This window comes from Coregonus clupeaformis, unplaced genomic scaffold (genome assembly GCF_020615455.1).
Source record: "Coregonus clupeaformis isolate EN_2021a unplaced genomic scaffold, ASM2061545v1 scaf0211, whole genome shotgun sequence".
Classification (NCBI taxonomy): Eukaryota; Metazoa; Chordata; class Actinopteri; order Salmoniformes; family Salmonidae; genus Coregonus; species Coregonus clupeaformis.
Window position 1 is genome coordinate 305,786 of NW_025533666.1, and position 16,449 is coordinate 322,234.

At 44.2% G+C, this 16,449-nt stretch overlaps 1 protein-coding gene across 11 annotated transcripts in view; it reads left to right on the forward strand.

Annotated features, from left to right (window-relative positions):
- The window catches only part of LOC121571764 (mitogen-activated protein kinase kinase kinase kinase 4), a 109,959-nt gene that overhangs the window by 44,523 nt on the left and 48,987 nt on the right, over positions 1–16,449 (forward strand). For all 11 annotated transcript variants that reach the window (XM_041883427.2, XM_041883432.2, XM_041883428.2 and 8 more), the window contains exons 3-4: positions 9,836–9,892; positions 13,852–13,977. In XM_041883427.2, the coding sequence (XP_041739361.1) occupies positions 9,836–9,892; positions 13,852–13,977 (183 nt within the window). The remainder of the gene's footprint in view (positions 1–9,835; positions 9,893–13,851; positions 13,978–16,449) is intronic.

The following is a 16,449-nucleotide window of genomic DNA, read 5'->3' on the forward strand; positions in this document are numbered from 1 at the left end:
GTGATTTTTTTCATAATCGAACAGAAACCAAACAACGTCAAAAAGCACTAATCACTCAGCACTAGCCGATACACCTCTTGGCTTGTTTCAGTTGCACTGCAGCGATCAATAGATGTTTATTATTGACCAGCAGGTCTCCCACACCCCTCCTTCCTTTTTCTCTCTCTCTCTCTCTCTCTCTCTCTCTCTCTCTCTCTCTCTCTCTCTCTCTCTCTCTCTCTCTCTCTCTCTCTCTCTCTCTCTCTCTCTCTCTCTCTCTCTCTCTCTCTCTCTCTCTCTCTCTCGAGCAGGGCTGTATTCTTGGCCTACTTACACAAAGTACACACATCTCTTGCTTGAGATGGAGATGGTAGTGGTGTATTGCATATAACTACATCACTGGCCTTTTACAGAGCTGTGATGCACTAAAGTGCTCCTGTCAGGTGTGGTTACATGGTGTGTTTGTGATTTTCGGTGTCAGTGTGGAGGTTGCATGTTTGTTCGTGTGTGTGTGTGTGTGTACATGAGATTGAAACAAACACATATCAGAAAAGCAACAAAAGCCTTCTGGTGTGCTAATTCTGGTATCTAGAATGCGGTGCTTCTACATTAATTCTGATGCTCTTGTCTCTTGTGTTCTTCCTCAGTGTGTGTTTGGGCGGGCTGGAGTGCTCTGTATTGTGTGTATGTGTGTACCTCCAGCTTTTGTGACAAGGGGTTCTTTATTTCACCCCTCTAGGCTTGGGGGACGGGACAAGAGGGCCAGGTGCAGGCATGGAGCGCTACTACTACACACACACACACACACTTTTTCTCGCCCTTTCTCGCTTTTTCGCTGTCTTTCGCTCTCTCTCTTTCACTTTGCTCTGGGCCAGTTTCCAGTCATGGATGTTTGGTTTTGCATGATGGAATTTGGGTATTGATAGACCCAGAAAAATATGAATGTGTATGTGTGTGAGAACCTTCACGTTTGTGTGTGCTGGTACAGGATGACTCTACTCCCTTGGTATTTCCTCAGGGAAGTGGCTCTCTGGTGTCCGTCTTATCTGGCTTTTGTCTTCCTCAGACACAAGATGCTGAACTTCCCACTTCCTATACTCTACTGCTTTTTAAACTTTTCACTCTTTTTCAGTTTTCTGGTTTGGTGTGTTCTGTACTTGATATAGTACTGCTTTTGCATTCTGTTGCATTCTTTGTTTTGATTGATTTCCTCCTACTGTGTGCGCGTGTGTGTGTGTGTTTGTAGTTCTGCTCCAAGTCTAATGGGTGCATTCTATTGGCTGCTATAGTAAACAACAGACTAGTCATCATCACTGACATCATTGCCTCCATCACTTTTATGGTCCCTAACATCATCAGTAGCAGCACTGTCATTGCCATTACGACTACACTTCTTTTCCATTCTTTCACCTTAATGTCCCTTTCCTCTACTCTGGTGAAGACAAACTGCTGCCCTTCTCTCTCTCTACTGTTCACAGTCAAAGCAAACAGCCCTCCCATCCCCCTCCCTGCCTCCAGTCAAACATAAACACAACAAGGTAAATCCAAACTGGTGGTCTGAGAGAACACGCATAGGTCCTCCTCTCACAGCATCTGTACTAACTAGTTCCAGTCAGTCCTGGACTTTCACCATTATTTACTGCATAGGAGAATAATTCATGTTCCACCATTTGTTGCCATTTGTAGAAACAGAGGTGAGGTTAGTTAGTTTGGGATGGGTGTTGGGTTATGGTTTGGGGGGGTCGACCAGACAGGAAGCCAAATGGTGCTCTGGTCCTTTTAATGAGGACTCCAGATTAACCCCCTGTGTGCTGGGGTCAGAGGGCAGAGGTCAGACTCCCAGAAGGATTATCTTATTAACTGAAGGGGTCTGGTCCCCATAGTCCTAGAAGGCTTAATTTCCACATCTCCTTCCCTTGGTGATTACTGGAGGGGGAGTTAGAAGGTTGAAGGAAAAGAGGCCTTTCAAGACTGTTGGAACATGACCAAAGTGTTGTGAAATGACTATTATGGAGGAAGTCACTCCAAAATGGTTTGCTTGTGGTCAAAGATGAAGGTTTTGCACAATCAACTGAGACGGTGGACTTTTTAAGTCTATGTTATGTCATATGTTATGTCATATTTGTTTTTATTGAATTCATAAGACAAACCAACCACTACTTCCTATATTTGACTGACTAGAGGCAGAGAGTACAGACGGGAAACTGTTCAGTAGAGTTGGGTAGAGAAGATACATTATGATACAGCACAGAGACTGTGGTCATAGAGCAAGTTATGGGGAAGTTAACTCACAGAAAATAGAAACACTCACATGGTGGGGGGATTATTGTCCTTTTTGTGTGTGTGTGTGCATGCGTGCGCGCGCCTGTTTTTGTGTGTGTGTGTGTGTGCGTGCACCTTTTTGCATGTGTGTGTGTGTGTGTGTGTGTGTGCGCACCTGTTTGTGTTAGGCAGACAGAGGGCAGACTCAAGACTGTCTGGAGTAGAGGAACCTGAGAGGATGATGATGTCATAGTGGAGTTGGCCTCTGGTGATTGGTCTGGGAGAGAACAGACTCACACACACACTCCTACACACACACCTCTGAAGGTGAGCTGGTTGGGTGCCAATCATTTGTGGGTTATTTTACTTCAAAGAGGCCAAACCCCACGAAGTAGAGAGCGAGGGAAGGAGGGAAAGAGAGCGAGCGAGTGAGAGACAGCTCATTGAGACACAGCCAAAGGCTGATACTGACATCATGACAGTCAGAGCACCTATACCAGCCCTGTCTACCGTATGCACCCAGTCTTTGGTGGTACCCGAGAGTTTGTGCGTGTGTGTGTGTGTGTGTGTGGGGGGGGGGGTGATTAAGTCCAGTCGACACATTCTTTTCCCAGATTCTGCCGGAAAACTGCTAAGATCAGCAGAAAGACTTGGCCTTCACCCTCTTTTTTCTTCTCTTCTTCCCTCTCCTCCCCCGCCACCTCTCCTCCCCCGCCACCTCTCCTCCCCCACCATCTCTGAACCCCAGTCTCTCTCTCTCACACTCATATACACTTAAAATTGCTAAAAAGCATTTGGAGAGAGATAATGTGTTCTACAAATTCTCAAGGTGAGGGAATAAGGCTAGACTGACTAGGCAATAATAATATAATAATAATATGCCATTTAGCAGACGCTTTTATCCAAAGCGACTTACAGTCATGCGTGCATACATTTTTTTTTTTGTGTATGGGTGGTCCCGGGGATCGAACCCACTACCTTGGCGTTATAAGCGCCGTGCTCTACCAGCTGAGCTACAGAGGACCACAATAAGCACAGGATATTGCTTGTGTACTGGGTGTGTGTGCATGATCATAGTGTGACAATGTGAGTGCTTGCTATGTCGGAAGTTTACATACACCTTAGCCAAATACATTTAAACTCAGTTTTTCACAATACCTGACATTTAAACCTAGCAAAAATTCCCTGTCTTAGGTCAGTTAGGATCACCACTTTATTTTAAGAATGTGAAATGTCAGAATAATAGTAGAGAGAATTATTTATTTCAGCTTTTATTTCTTTCATCACATTCCCAGTGGGTCAGAAGTTTACATGCACTCAATTAGTATTTGGTAGCATTGCCTTTAAATTGTTTAACTTGGGTCAAACGTTTCCGGTAGCCTTCCACAAGCTTGCCACAATAAGTTGGGTGAATTTTGGCACCTTCCTCCTGACAGAGCTGGTGTAACTGAGTCAAGTTTGTAGGCCTCCTGCCCACACATTTTCTATAGGATTGAGGTCAGGGCTTTGTGATGGCCACTCCAATACCTTGACTTTGTTGTCCTTAAGCCATTTTGCCACAACATTGGAAGTAGGCTTGGGGTCATTGTCCATTTGGAAGACCCATTTGCGACCAAGCTTCAACTTCCTGACTGAAGTCTTGAGATGTTTCTTCAATATATCCACATCATTTTCCTTCCTCATGATGCCATCTATTTTGTGAAGTGCACCAGTCCCTACTGCAGCAAAGCACCCCCACAGCATGATGCAGCCACCCCCGTGCTTCACGGTTGGGATGGTGTTCTTCGGCTTGCAAGCAACCCCCTTTTTCCTCCAAACATAACGATGGTCATTATGGCCAAACAGTTCTATTTTTGTTTCATCAGACCGGAGGACATTTCTCCAAAAAGTACGATCTTTGTCCCCATGTGCAGTTGCAAACCGTAGTCTGGCTTTTTTATGGCGGTTTTGGAGCAGTGGATTCTTCCTTGCTGAGCGGCCTTTCCGGTTATGTCGATATAGGACTCATTTTACTGTGGATATAGATACTTTTGTACCTTTTTCCTCCAGCATCTTCACAAGGTCTTTTGCTGTTGTTCTGGGATTGATTTGCACTTTTCGCACCAAAGTACGTTCATCTCTAGGAGACAGAACGCGTCTCCTTCCTGAGCGGTATGACGGCTGCGTGGTCCCATGGTGTTTATACTTGCATACTATTGTTTGTACAGATGAACATGGTACCTTCAGGCGTTTGGAAATTGCTCCCAAGGATGAACCAGACTTGTGGAGGTCTACAATTTTTTTTCTGAGGTCTTGGCTGATTTATATTGATTTTCCCATGATGTCAAGCAAAGAGGCACTGAGTTTGAAGGTAGGCCTTGAAATACATCCACAGGTACACCTCCAATTGACTCAAATTATGTCAATTAGCCTATCAGAAGCTCCTAAAGCCATGACATCATTATCTGGAATTTTCCAAGCTGTTTAAAGGCACAGTCAACAGTGTATGTAAACTTCTGACCCACTGGAATTGTGATACAGTGAATTATAAGTGAAATAATCTGTCTGTAAACAATTGTTGGAAAAATTACTTGTGTCATGCACAAAGTAGATGTCCTAACCGACTTGCCAAAACTATAGTTTGTTAACAAGACATTTGTGGAGTGGTTGAAAAACGAGTTTTAATGACTCCAACCTAAGTATATGTAAACTTCTGACTTCAACTGTATGTATGTATGTATGTATGTACAGTACAAGTCAAAAGTTTGGACACACCTACTCATTCAAGGGTTTTTCTTTATTTTTACTATTTTCTATATTGTAGAATAATAGTAAAGACATCAAAACTATGAAATAATACATATGGAATCATGTAGTAACCAAAAAAGTGTTAAATCAAAATATATTTTATATTTGAGATTCTTCAAAGTAGCCACCCTTTACCTTGATGACAGCTTTGCACACTCTTGGCATTCTTTCAACCAGCTTCACCTGGAATGCTTTTTCAACAGTCTTGAAGGAGTTCCCACATATTTTGAGCACTTGTTGGCTGCTTTTCCTTCACTCTGCGGTCCAACTCATCCCAAACCATCTCAATTGGGCTGAGGTCGGAGGATTGTGGAGGCCAGGTCATCTGATGCAGCATGCCATCACTCTCCTTCTTGGTCAAATAGCCCTTACACAGCCTGGAGGTGTGTTGGGTCATTGTCCTGTTGAAAAACAAATGATAGTCCCACTAAGCCCAAACCAGATGGGATGGCGTATCACTGCAGAATGCTGTGGTAGCCATGCTGGTTAAGTGTGCCTTGAATTCTAAATAAATCACAGACAGTGTCACCAGCAAAGCACCCCCACACCATAATACCTCCTCCTCCATGCTTCATGGTGGGAACTACACATGCGGAGATAATCCATTCACCCACACTGCGTCTCAAAAAGACACTGCGGTTGGAACCAAAAATCTACAATTTGGACTCCAGACCAAAGGACAAATTTCCACCGGTCTAATGTCCATTGCTCGTGTTTCTTGGCCAAAGCAAGTCTCTTCTTCTTATTTGTGTCCTTTAGTAGTAGTTTCTTTGCAGCAATTCGACCATGAAGGACTGATTCACGCAGTCTCCTCTGGACAGTTGACGTTGAGATGTGTCTGTTACTTGAACTCTGTGAAGCATTTATTTGGGCTGCAATTTCTGAGGCTGGTAACTCTAATGAACTTATCTTCTGCAGCAGAGGTAAGTCTGGGTCTTCCTTTCCTGTGGCGGTCCTCATGAGAGCCAGTTTCTTCATAGCGCTTGAGGGTTTTTGTAACTGCACTTGAAGAAACTTTTGAAGTTCTTAATGTTCCGTATTGACTGACCTTCATGTCTTATAGTAATGATGGACTGTCGTTTCTCTTTGCTTATTTGAGCTGTTCTTGCCATAATATGGACTTGGTCTTTTACCAAATAGGGCTATCTTCTGTATACCCCCCCTACCTTGTCACAACACAACTGATTGGCTCAAACGCATTAGAAGGAAATAAATTCCACAAATTAACTTTTAAGAAGGCACACCTGTTAATTGAAATGCATTCCAGGTGAGTACCTCATGAAGCTGGTTGAGAGAATGCTAATAGTGTGCAAAGTTGTCATCAAGGCAAAGGTGGCTACTTTGAAGAATCTCAAATATAAAATATATTTTGATTTGTTTAACACTTTTTTGGATACTATATGATTCCATATGTGTAATTTCATAGTTTTGATGTCTTCACTACTATTGTACAATGTAGAAAATAGTACAAATAAAGAAAAACCCTTGAATGAGTAGGTGTGTCCAAACTTTTGACTGGTTGTATGTATTGTGTGTGTGTGTGTGTGTGTGTGTGTGTGTGTTTGTGTCTGAGTACATAGTGTTCACTCAGAGTGAAGGACCCCAGTGGTCGACCTGCATCAGCTTCCATGTAACGGCAGCATCCATCTTCCTCAAGCATTTGTGGCCATTATACCAGCTTAGCTGAGTCATCCATTACACACACAAACATACACACACACACAGGAGCCAAATTAGTCCTTTACAGTCCACTGAAAGCCTCACAGCACACTGTTAGGAGTTAAGAGAGACTCGTGACTGGAGTGGCCTCAATGATAGAAGCCATTTACTGGACTTCAGCCAAACCTTCTCACACTAATTGTCTTATTAAGGTAAAAACATAGCTGGGTAATAACGCCGCTGTTAGATGACCATTCTGCACCATTATCGAAAGACCAATTCAATACATGAACAGTATAGGAATTATAACCCTGCAATTTAGTTTTATGTAGGTGTTGGTACAGTGAGGGGAAAAAAGTATTTGATCCCCTGCTGATTTTGTACGTTTGCCCACTGACAAAGACATGATCAGTCTATACTTTTAATGGTAGGTTTATTTGAACAGTGAGAGACAGAATAACAACAACAAAATCCAGAAAATGCATGTCAAAAATGTTATAAATTGATTTGCATTTTAATGAGGGAAATAAGTATTTGACCCCTCTGCAAAACATGACTTAGTACTTGGTGGCAAAACCCTTGTTGGCAATCACAGAGGTCAGACGTTTCTTGTAGTTTGCCACCAGGTTTGCACACATCTCAGGAGGGATTTTGTCCCACTCCTCTTTGCAGATCTTCTCCAAGTCATTAAGGTTTTGAGCCTGACGTTTGGCAACTCGAACCTTCAGCTCCCTCCACAGATTTTCTATGGGATTAAGGTCTGAAGACTGGCTAGGCCACTCCAGGACCTTAATGTGCTTCTTCTTGAGCCACTCCTTTGTTGCCGTGGCCGTGTGTTTTGGGTCATTGTCATGATGGAGTACCCATCCACGACCCATTTTCAATGCCCTGGCTGAGGGAAGGAGGTTCTCACCCAAGATTTGACAGTACATGGCCCCATCCATCGTCCCTTTGATGCGGTGAAGTTGTCCTGTCCCCTTAGCAGAAAAACACCCCCAAAGCATAATGTTTCCACCTCCATGTTTGACGGTGGGGATGGAGTTCTTGGGGTCATAGGCAGCATTCCTCCTCCTCCAAACACGGCGAGTTGAGTTGATGCCAAAGAGCTCGATTTTGGTCTCATCTGACCACAACACTTTCACCCAGTTCTCCTCTGAATCATTCAGATGTTCATTGACAAACTTCAGACGGGCCTGTATATGTGCTTTCTTGAGCAGGGGGACCTTGCTGGCGCTGCAGGATTTCAGTCCTTCACGGCGTAGTGTGTTACCAATTGTTTTCTTGGTGACTATGGTCCCAGCTGCCTTGAGATCATTGACAAGATCCTCCCGTGTAGTTCTGGGCTGATTCCTCACCGTTCTTGGCCATGGTGGAGAGTTTGGAATCTGATTGATTGATTGCTTCTGTGGACAGGTGTCTTTTATACAGGTAATAAACTGAGATTAGGAGCACTCCCTTTAAGAGTGTGCTCCTAATCTCAGCTCATTACCTGTATAAAAGACACCTGTGAGCCAGAAATCTTTCTGATTGAGAGGGGGTCAAATACTTATTTCCCTCATTAAAATGCAAATCAATTTATAACATTTTTGACATGCGTTTTTCTTGATTTTTTGTGTTGTTATTCTGTCTCTCACTGTTCAAATAAACCTACCATTAAAATGATAGACTGATCATTTCTTTGTCAGTGGGCAAATGTACAAAATCAGCAGGGGATACTTTTTTGTAACAGTGATGGGACTTTTTCTGTTATGCTTACAGGCTGCTCTTTGTGTTGTACCTATGTGTGTTTGTGTGAATGTGGACTGGTGAGACATTCTTTAATCCCCACAGTCATAAGACAGATCTCCAGATTAGATTACCCCCTCTCCCAGACAGGACCCCTCAGGACCACAGCTGCCCAACACACTGCCTGTCATTAAACAGAGAAATAGTTAGTCCAGTTCTGTTTGATAGGGAGTGTGTGGTTCATTTATGGGTCCTTTCTGGACTGGCATATCCCTGGGCAGCCCACGGATGGTGTGATGCAGTCTGTATGGTAGCTGTCTGGTTGCTGGGAGGTCTTGTGTTGCTGCTGCCTGGCTGAGATCCCTGCCCTCGGTGGGGTGTCTTTGTCAGAGTCCTCTCTCAGCACAGCTTTTAAATCTGTGTCCTGTCTTGTGTGACTCAGGCAGGGTTGCCAAGCCCTGAGGATGGACACACTCACACTCAGACACACACACACTCACTAGACCTGTCACTCCTCTCCTTTAGCCTTCTCTCCTCCCTCTCTGTTAAAAGCCTTGGTAGGACAGGTTGTCATGGTGATTGCTCCAAGCAGGGCACTGAGGAGACTAAAGCATTCTGGGAGAAGGACTAGCACTGTGAGACAGACTCCCAAACTCAGCACTGACATATGGCCCATACAACTGAGCTGTCATGACTCTGGGATTCTCTGTTTCTCATCTCTCTATCTCCCTCTCTTACAACTAGCTTACTGTGATTATGATTTTTAAGCAGTAGAAAATGCAATGTTTTAATGCAAGGTTGTGAACCCACTTCTTTCTTTGTACTAGTCATCCTTCTAGTCTGCTTCCACTCAGCCTAACAAAGCCTGTGACTCCCTCATTACCCCCTCCCCCGCCGAGCCAAAGTGGGTTAATCCCTCATCACTCAGCGCCCAGACTCTTCCATCTTAGACAGCCAGAGGAGGGGTCAGGTCCAGCTCAGGTGTTGCCGGTTCAGACAAAGGAAACCCAATCCTGCAGCAGTGTTATTCCCCTAACCTTCACTGACCCTCTCTCTGTCTGGCAGTTTCACTGCAGAGTGGTCCCCTCCTCCTCTATTCGGCTACTTCCTCTGTTAACAGAAAATATGATGTCATTGAAGTCTGCAGTGGTTAGAGTCATTCACATTCTGAGGTAACTAAAGACTGGTGTTTCAGCTGAAAAGAGAAAAGCATGGCGCTGATGATATGGACAGGGTTGTTGCTTAGGTATCTAATGTCTGGTGTTTCCATGAGTATTAACTCATGGTTAGGAATCAAGGAATCACCAGTACTTAGTCTGCGATCAAGCACTCAAGTTCTTTCTGACTGAAACTACGTCACATGGATACTTTGCATGTCAGGGCTGAAATTACGTCATTAACTCATCCCTCTTTCTCTCTGCAGGGCCGACATGTCAAGACAGGACAACTGGCGGCCATCAAGGTCATGGACGTCACAGAGGTAAGCTGGTGCTCGATTGGGAGAGGTTTGTGTGTGATTTAACAGAGAGCTGGTTTGACTGACAGTTTTACTTGGCAGTCGCCATAGCTTTACTTGGTTGTCCTATTGCTCCCACACATTAACTTCCATTCATTAAGAGTTCCATTTTGGTTCCCAGTGTTGATATACTACTTCCTGAATAATCTGGTGATTTATGACATCACTATCTCATCCTTCCTTGGACTCATTCTAGACTTTATATTCCCTCCAATAGGCTCCTCAGAGAGACATTTTCTTTTTAAGACCCAAACCAGTAGATACACAAATTACATCCGATGTCAGGCCTCATGTCAAGACCAAATCAAATCAAGTAAAAATCTGGATCACAGATTAGATCTTTAGTACTTGACTCAACGATCCAGCTATGCTTGATAATAAATACTCTATAACCACATTCTAGCCCATGTAGATTTGGGACATATCCCAAGTTGAGTTTTATTGCATCTGAGGCCCTACAGAATGTCTTTAATTTGAACCAAAATACTGTAGCAGGATAGCAGCAGTCGCCAAGATAAACATCCAGCATCCCCTGCTCTCTCTCCTTTCCCCAATTCCCCTAGTCAATATTTTCCCTCCTAAAATAGCCATAATATCAGGCTTATATGAATGTAGGGCTTCAACCTCTGTGTTTTTCCTCTTCATGCTAGAAAGCTGAGTTTGTGTTTGGAGCTGGATGGAGGTGGTCTTATGTAGCCCAGGGCAGCATTAGGCAGAGTGCTGAGAGCTCTGGTGTTTTGTTAGTGACTGCGTGTTCAGATACTCTGGAGGAGGGTTGCACACAGCCTCTACGGACCCCCTGTCATGTCCTGTGAAGTCAGCCTGCATTCAGGTGGTGTGTGTGTGTGTACTAAGTGTCTGCCTCCACCCATTTGCAGGTGTCCCTTATGGTGCCTGAACAGAAAGACAGACACAGGCTATTGTCACTAGGCAAATGTTACAGACCGTATTTGTCTCCATGACAAAGCATCTTCCTACCCTGTCTCTAATAATTGATTTGAAAAGACATCCGAGCACAATCCTTTCATTTCTCATGTCACCATTGCAAAATAGAGACTAAAGAAAATATGGAATAGCGATTAGGACAGGGAGAAGGATGGATAGTCAGTAGGAGCACAGAGAATGAGAGTATTGGCGGGTGGCTATACAGTCCTACTGGTCATCTACACACAACAGCTCTTTTCTGAGAGGAGGGTTTTTGAAAGCCGTTTTGTAAAATAAAAATTTCAGTTGAGGTTTTGGTGTTTGCCAGGAGCGAGAGTTAGTTGGGTTGGAGTAGATTGTTTATTTTTGAAAATGTTGCTCTTCTCTGGTTGTCCTGCAGGGGGTAGATAGGCTAGTGAACCAATAGGACATATGATATGTGCCATCCAGTAACTCCTGGTTAGCAGAAAACTTCTGTTTGTGAGGTATTACTTGAGGTATTTTCGGTATATTTTGTTGAACTGTGTTGTAGCCTGCTACTTGAGGAAACAGAGCCAGGTAGCATCATTGAGGTGTGTAGTGGTGGTGCACACCAGTTATAGGGTATATGCCTAGGATGGAAACATGTCCTTGTATTGTCAGCCTAGTACTTCTGGCCAAGCTCCCTACCGTGTTCATGTGTTCTGTGTGTTCCTGTATAGAACATATTACAGTAGATGTAGAGACAGCTCCAGTATACTTCTAGCTTCACTTTACTCTACAGGCTCATCTCAGCATATGTGCCCTGACCCAGATACCACATCCTGTTCTACATACAGCACGGAGAGGGAGATGGAGAGTGGGGGAGATGGGGAGTGGAAGAGGGGGAGAGAGGGAAAGGGGGGAGAGAAGGAAGGGGGAGGGGGAGGGGGGGAGGGGGAGGGAGAGTTTGTTTTTCTTTCCTCCTCTCAGAAGGTTCAGCTGAAGTGCAGTGGGATTATGGGAGGGGTTTAAGGCGCTCAGCCGCTTGGCTCTCTTCACCTCTCCTGCCCACTGCCTCGCTCTTCTGTCCATCTTTCTCTCCCTCTCTCTCTTCCTATCGCTGCCCTTTTCTCTTGGTCGTTTCCCTCCCACCTTCTGTCTTGCTCTCTTTCTCATCACTACCCATCTCTCCTCTCGCTCTTTCTCTCCTGCCTCTGTGTCTCACTATAACTTCTAATCACATTAGGTCTACTTGCGGCAGAGCAGAGGACTGTAGTATCTAGAGGTCTGTAGTATCTAGAGGTCTGTAGTATCTAGAGGTCTGTAGTATCTAGAGGTCTGTAGTATCTAGAGGACTGTAGTATCTAGAGGACTGTAGTATCTAGAGGACTGTAGTATCTAGAGGACTGTAGTATCTAGAGGACTGTAGTATCTAGAGGACTGTAGTATCTAGAGGACTGTAGTATCTAGAGGACTGTAGTATCCAGAGGACTGTAGTATCTAGAGGACTGTAGTATCTAGAGGACTGTAGTATCTAGAGGCCTGTAGTATCTAGAGGCCTGTAGTATCTAGAGGCCTGTAGTATCTAGAGGCCTGTAGTATCTAGAGGCCTGTAGTATCTAGAGGCCTGTAGGATCTAGAGGCCTGTAGGATCTAGAGGCCTGTAGGATCTAGAGGCCTGTAGTATCTAGAGGCCTGTAGTATCTAGAGGCCTGTAGTATCTAGAGGCCTGTAGTATCTAGAGGACTGTAGTATCTAGAGGACTGTAGTATCCAGAGGACTGTAGTATCTAGAGGACTGTAGTATCCAGAGGACTGTAGTATCTAGAGGACTGTAGTATCTAGAGGCCTGTAGTATCTAGAGGCCTGTAGTATCTAGAGGCCTGTAGTATCTAGAGGACTGTAGTATCTAGAGGACTGTAGTATCTGGAGGCCTGCTCCCCTAACCTAGCAGAAAGGCTGCTGTTGGAGGCTATCATTCACTGTGATTCAATAGGAGTCAGAACTTCTTAGGAAAGGCCCTGATACAGACACAGCCTCTCCATCTTTCCACTCTCTCTCTTGCTCGCTCTCTCCCTCTCGTGCTCCCTCTCTCTCTGTGTAGAAAGTGAGAAAATGGTGGTGGGAGGTGTTGCATCACTCTCTGCACCCAGTTAAAAAAGGGTTGCCCATCACCCTTATTTGTTCAATTGTGTGATACTATCTGTAAGATGGCTGCCACCACCTTCTCCCACCATTTCATGAGTTAGAATGATGATAATAGCATCCGGACAATGAGGAAAGTGGGGGATACGAAGGACCGAGTGAGAGAAGATGGGGTGATGAGAGATGAGGTTATGGAGAGTTCAGACTGATGTGAAGGTGAGAGAGAGGAGAGAGATGATGTCATATCTCCTTGCCTGAGCAGCTGTAACCCAGACCCCCACCCGCTTCTGTCTGTCAGCTCTTCTCTCTCCATCCCCCTCTCTGAAATACACATCTCTGAATGATAAAACCAGGCAGGGAAAATGTCACGTCATTCCACCAACAGGAAGACCACATGTTGAGGGAGTATTGTAAAAAGTGACACTGAATCGATGTTTTATCATCGAATGGATGCCTGACATGGTTTATGAGTGAATCCTACACACTGCATGTGTGTGTGAAATGATTGGTTTATTAGGCTCCATTATATTGTACGATATAGAATGTGCGGTTTTCACTGCCATGCTCTTCAACAGTCTCGGTTAGACTGAAAGTCAATAAATTGTGGTATTTACTAGGCTCATAATGTGGTTGAGTATATACCAGCCTGTTCTGTTATTGTTGTTGTTGTCATGATTACAATAAACCTACTGTCTGAAGGATGCCAAGAGTGATAAACAACCATGGAGTGTCATCTCATAGGCCATCATAAACAAAACAAATAGCTTGCTAGGAAGTGTGTGTGTGACGTGTGGTTGGTTGTTTGTTTATCTTGGGGGCTCCCAGATGAAACTGTTATCAGGTAATCTGGGAGCCATTAACTAAATGTAATGGTCTCTCTCGCGCTCTCTATAGGATGAAGAGGAGGAGATTAAATTGGAGATTAATATGCTGAAGAAGTACTCCCACCACAGAAATATAGCCACCTACTACGGAGCCTTCATCAAGAAGAGCCCCCCAGGACACGACGACCAGCTATGGGTAAGTTGGTTTACCTCCCGCTTTCCCTCAGCCCCAGTGTTAAATGTTAAAGTTCTCCGTCACTGCGACAGATTTACATCATATGGATGACGCAAGAGGTTGGAGTAAAAAACACACTCCAGGCCACACTTTAACGTCTAAAACTAGGTAGAAAGTATGTAGAAATTATATATATATATTTATACCACATTGTTGATACTCATTTCTGATTGGCTGGAAGGGCATTCTAGAATGGATATTAACACCAGATAACAGGACAGTTGGAAAAGATATCGGGACAGTTGGAAAAGACATCGGGACACCTTGCAATCATGACGCAATATGCGCCTACACATGCAGACCATGCTTGCTACAAAGTTACAGAAAGCTAAACCAACAACCACACAAACTGAAATTGGAAAAATTATAAACGCAGGTCCAACAAGTAAAAATGTAGCTAGATAAACAACCCAAATTATGTGGACACCTGCTCGTCGAACATCTTTCCAAAATCATGAGCATTAATATGGAGTTGGTCCCCCCTTTGCTGCTATAACAGCCTTCACTCTTCTGGGAAGGCTTTCCACTAGATGTTGGAACATTGCTCCGTGGACTTGCTTCCATTCAGCCACGAGCATTCGTGAGTTTGTTCACTGATGTTGGGCGATTAGGCCTGGCTCGCAGTCAGCGTTCCAATTCATCCCAAAGTTGTTTGATGGGGTTGAGGTCAGGGCTCTGTGCAGGCCAGTCAAGTTCTTCCACACCAATATCGACAAACCTTTTCTGTATGGACTTCACTTTGTGCACAGGGACATTGTCATGCTGAAACAGGAAAGGGCCTTCCCCAAACTGTTGCCACAAAGTTGGAAGCACAGAATTGTCTAGAATGGCATTGTATGCTGTAGCGTTGAGATTTCCCTTCACTGGAACTAAGGGGCCTAGCCCGAACCATGAAAAACATCCCCAGACCATTATTCCTCCTCCACCAAACTTTACAGTTGGCACTATGCATTGGGGCAGGTAGCGTTCTCCTGGCATCCATGAAACCCAGATTTGTCAGTCGGACTGGCAGATGGTGAAGCGTGATTCATCACTCCAGAGAACGCATTTCCACTGCTCCAGAGTCCAATGGCGGCGAGCTTTACACCACTCCAGCCGATGCTTGGCATTGTGCATGCTTGTGTGCGGATGCTCGGTCATGGAAACCCATTTCATGAAGCTCCCGATGAACAGTTATTGTGCTGACGTTGCTTCCAGAGGCAGTTTGGAACGCCGTAGTGAGTGTTGCAACCGAGTACAGACGATATATACGCGCTTCAGCACTCGGCAGTCCCGTTCTGTGAGCTTGTGTGGCCTACCACTTCGCGGCTGAGCCGTTGTTGCTCCTAGACGTTTCCACTTCACAATAACAGCACTTACAGTTGACGGGGGCAACTCTAGCAGGGCAGAAATTTGACGAACTACTTGTTGGAAGGTGGCATCCTATGACGGTGCCACGTTGAAAGTCACTGAGCTCTTCAGTAAGGCAATTCTACTGCCAATGTTTATCTATGAAGATTGCATGGCTGTGTGCTCAAATTGTTTACACCTGTCAGCAACGGGTGTGGCTGAAATAACCTAATACACTAATTTGAAGGGGTGTCCACATACTTTTGTATATATAGTGTAGCTAGCCAGCTAGCATTGCTTTGTTTTTACAGAGACATATTTTTTGGGACCATCTGATGACCTAACGTGGTGATTGATGAACATGAATGTCTCTGGTCCTTATGTTGCAGTCATGACGCAAGTGGCGCTATACTGTCAAATCCTCCCACATGTTTCTAGTTTGACCAGCTGTTTTCAACAACTGGTATTTTTTAATTTGGTTGTAATATTGGCAGGTTTGCTAGCAACAAACTATTTAGCTAGCTTCTAGCCTAGTGTTTGATATGCAATGCAATCTCCTCGTAATGAACAGTGTCCGAGTGTCCTGACGAGAAGGCAAACTTTTCTAGCTATGCCAGGCAAAATCGGGCATCATCAGCTCATTGTTATGGATGTATCCAAATGAATGTAAATAGAAAACAACTTTTATTTAGGGGGTAGATCAGCTTCAATATTGCAGATAGATTGTAACTTCCATCAATGTAATTGTCTGCATCACTTCCAATCCCCCATGTTTTTTTTCTCATATATATATATATATATATATATATATATCCTTTAAAAAATATATATTTCACTTTATGACTTTCCAACCCCACCACCCCTTCCTTAATTGGAGCAAAATAGTGAAATAGAAAACAACTTAAACAAACACAGATGCAGCTACTTTGCTGTTATTCTGGCTGCAGAGGTCGTGACTGTGTTAGCCATAGCTAGTTGACTCGCTAGCAAGCAAGGGACAAGAGCATTGCCAGCAAGCATGGCAACGGAACATGTAGAACAAACAACTGAATCGCATCCATAAATATCGAACCAATCTAACGAACGACTGGGTCACGTCTCTAG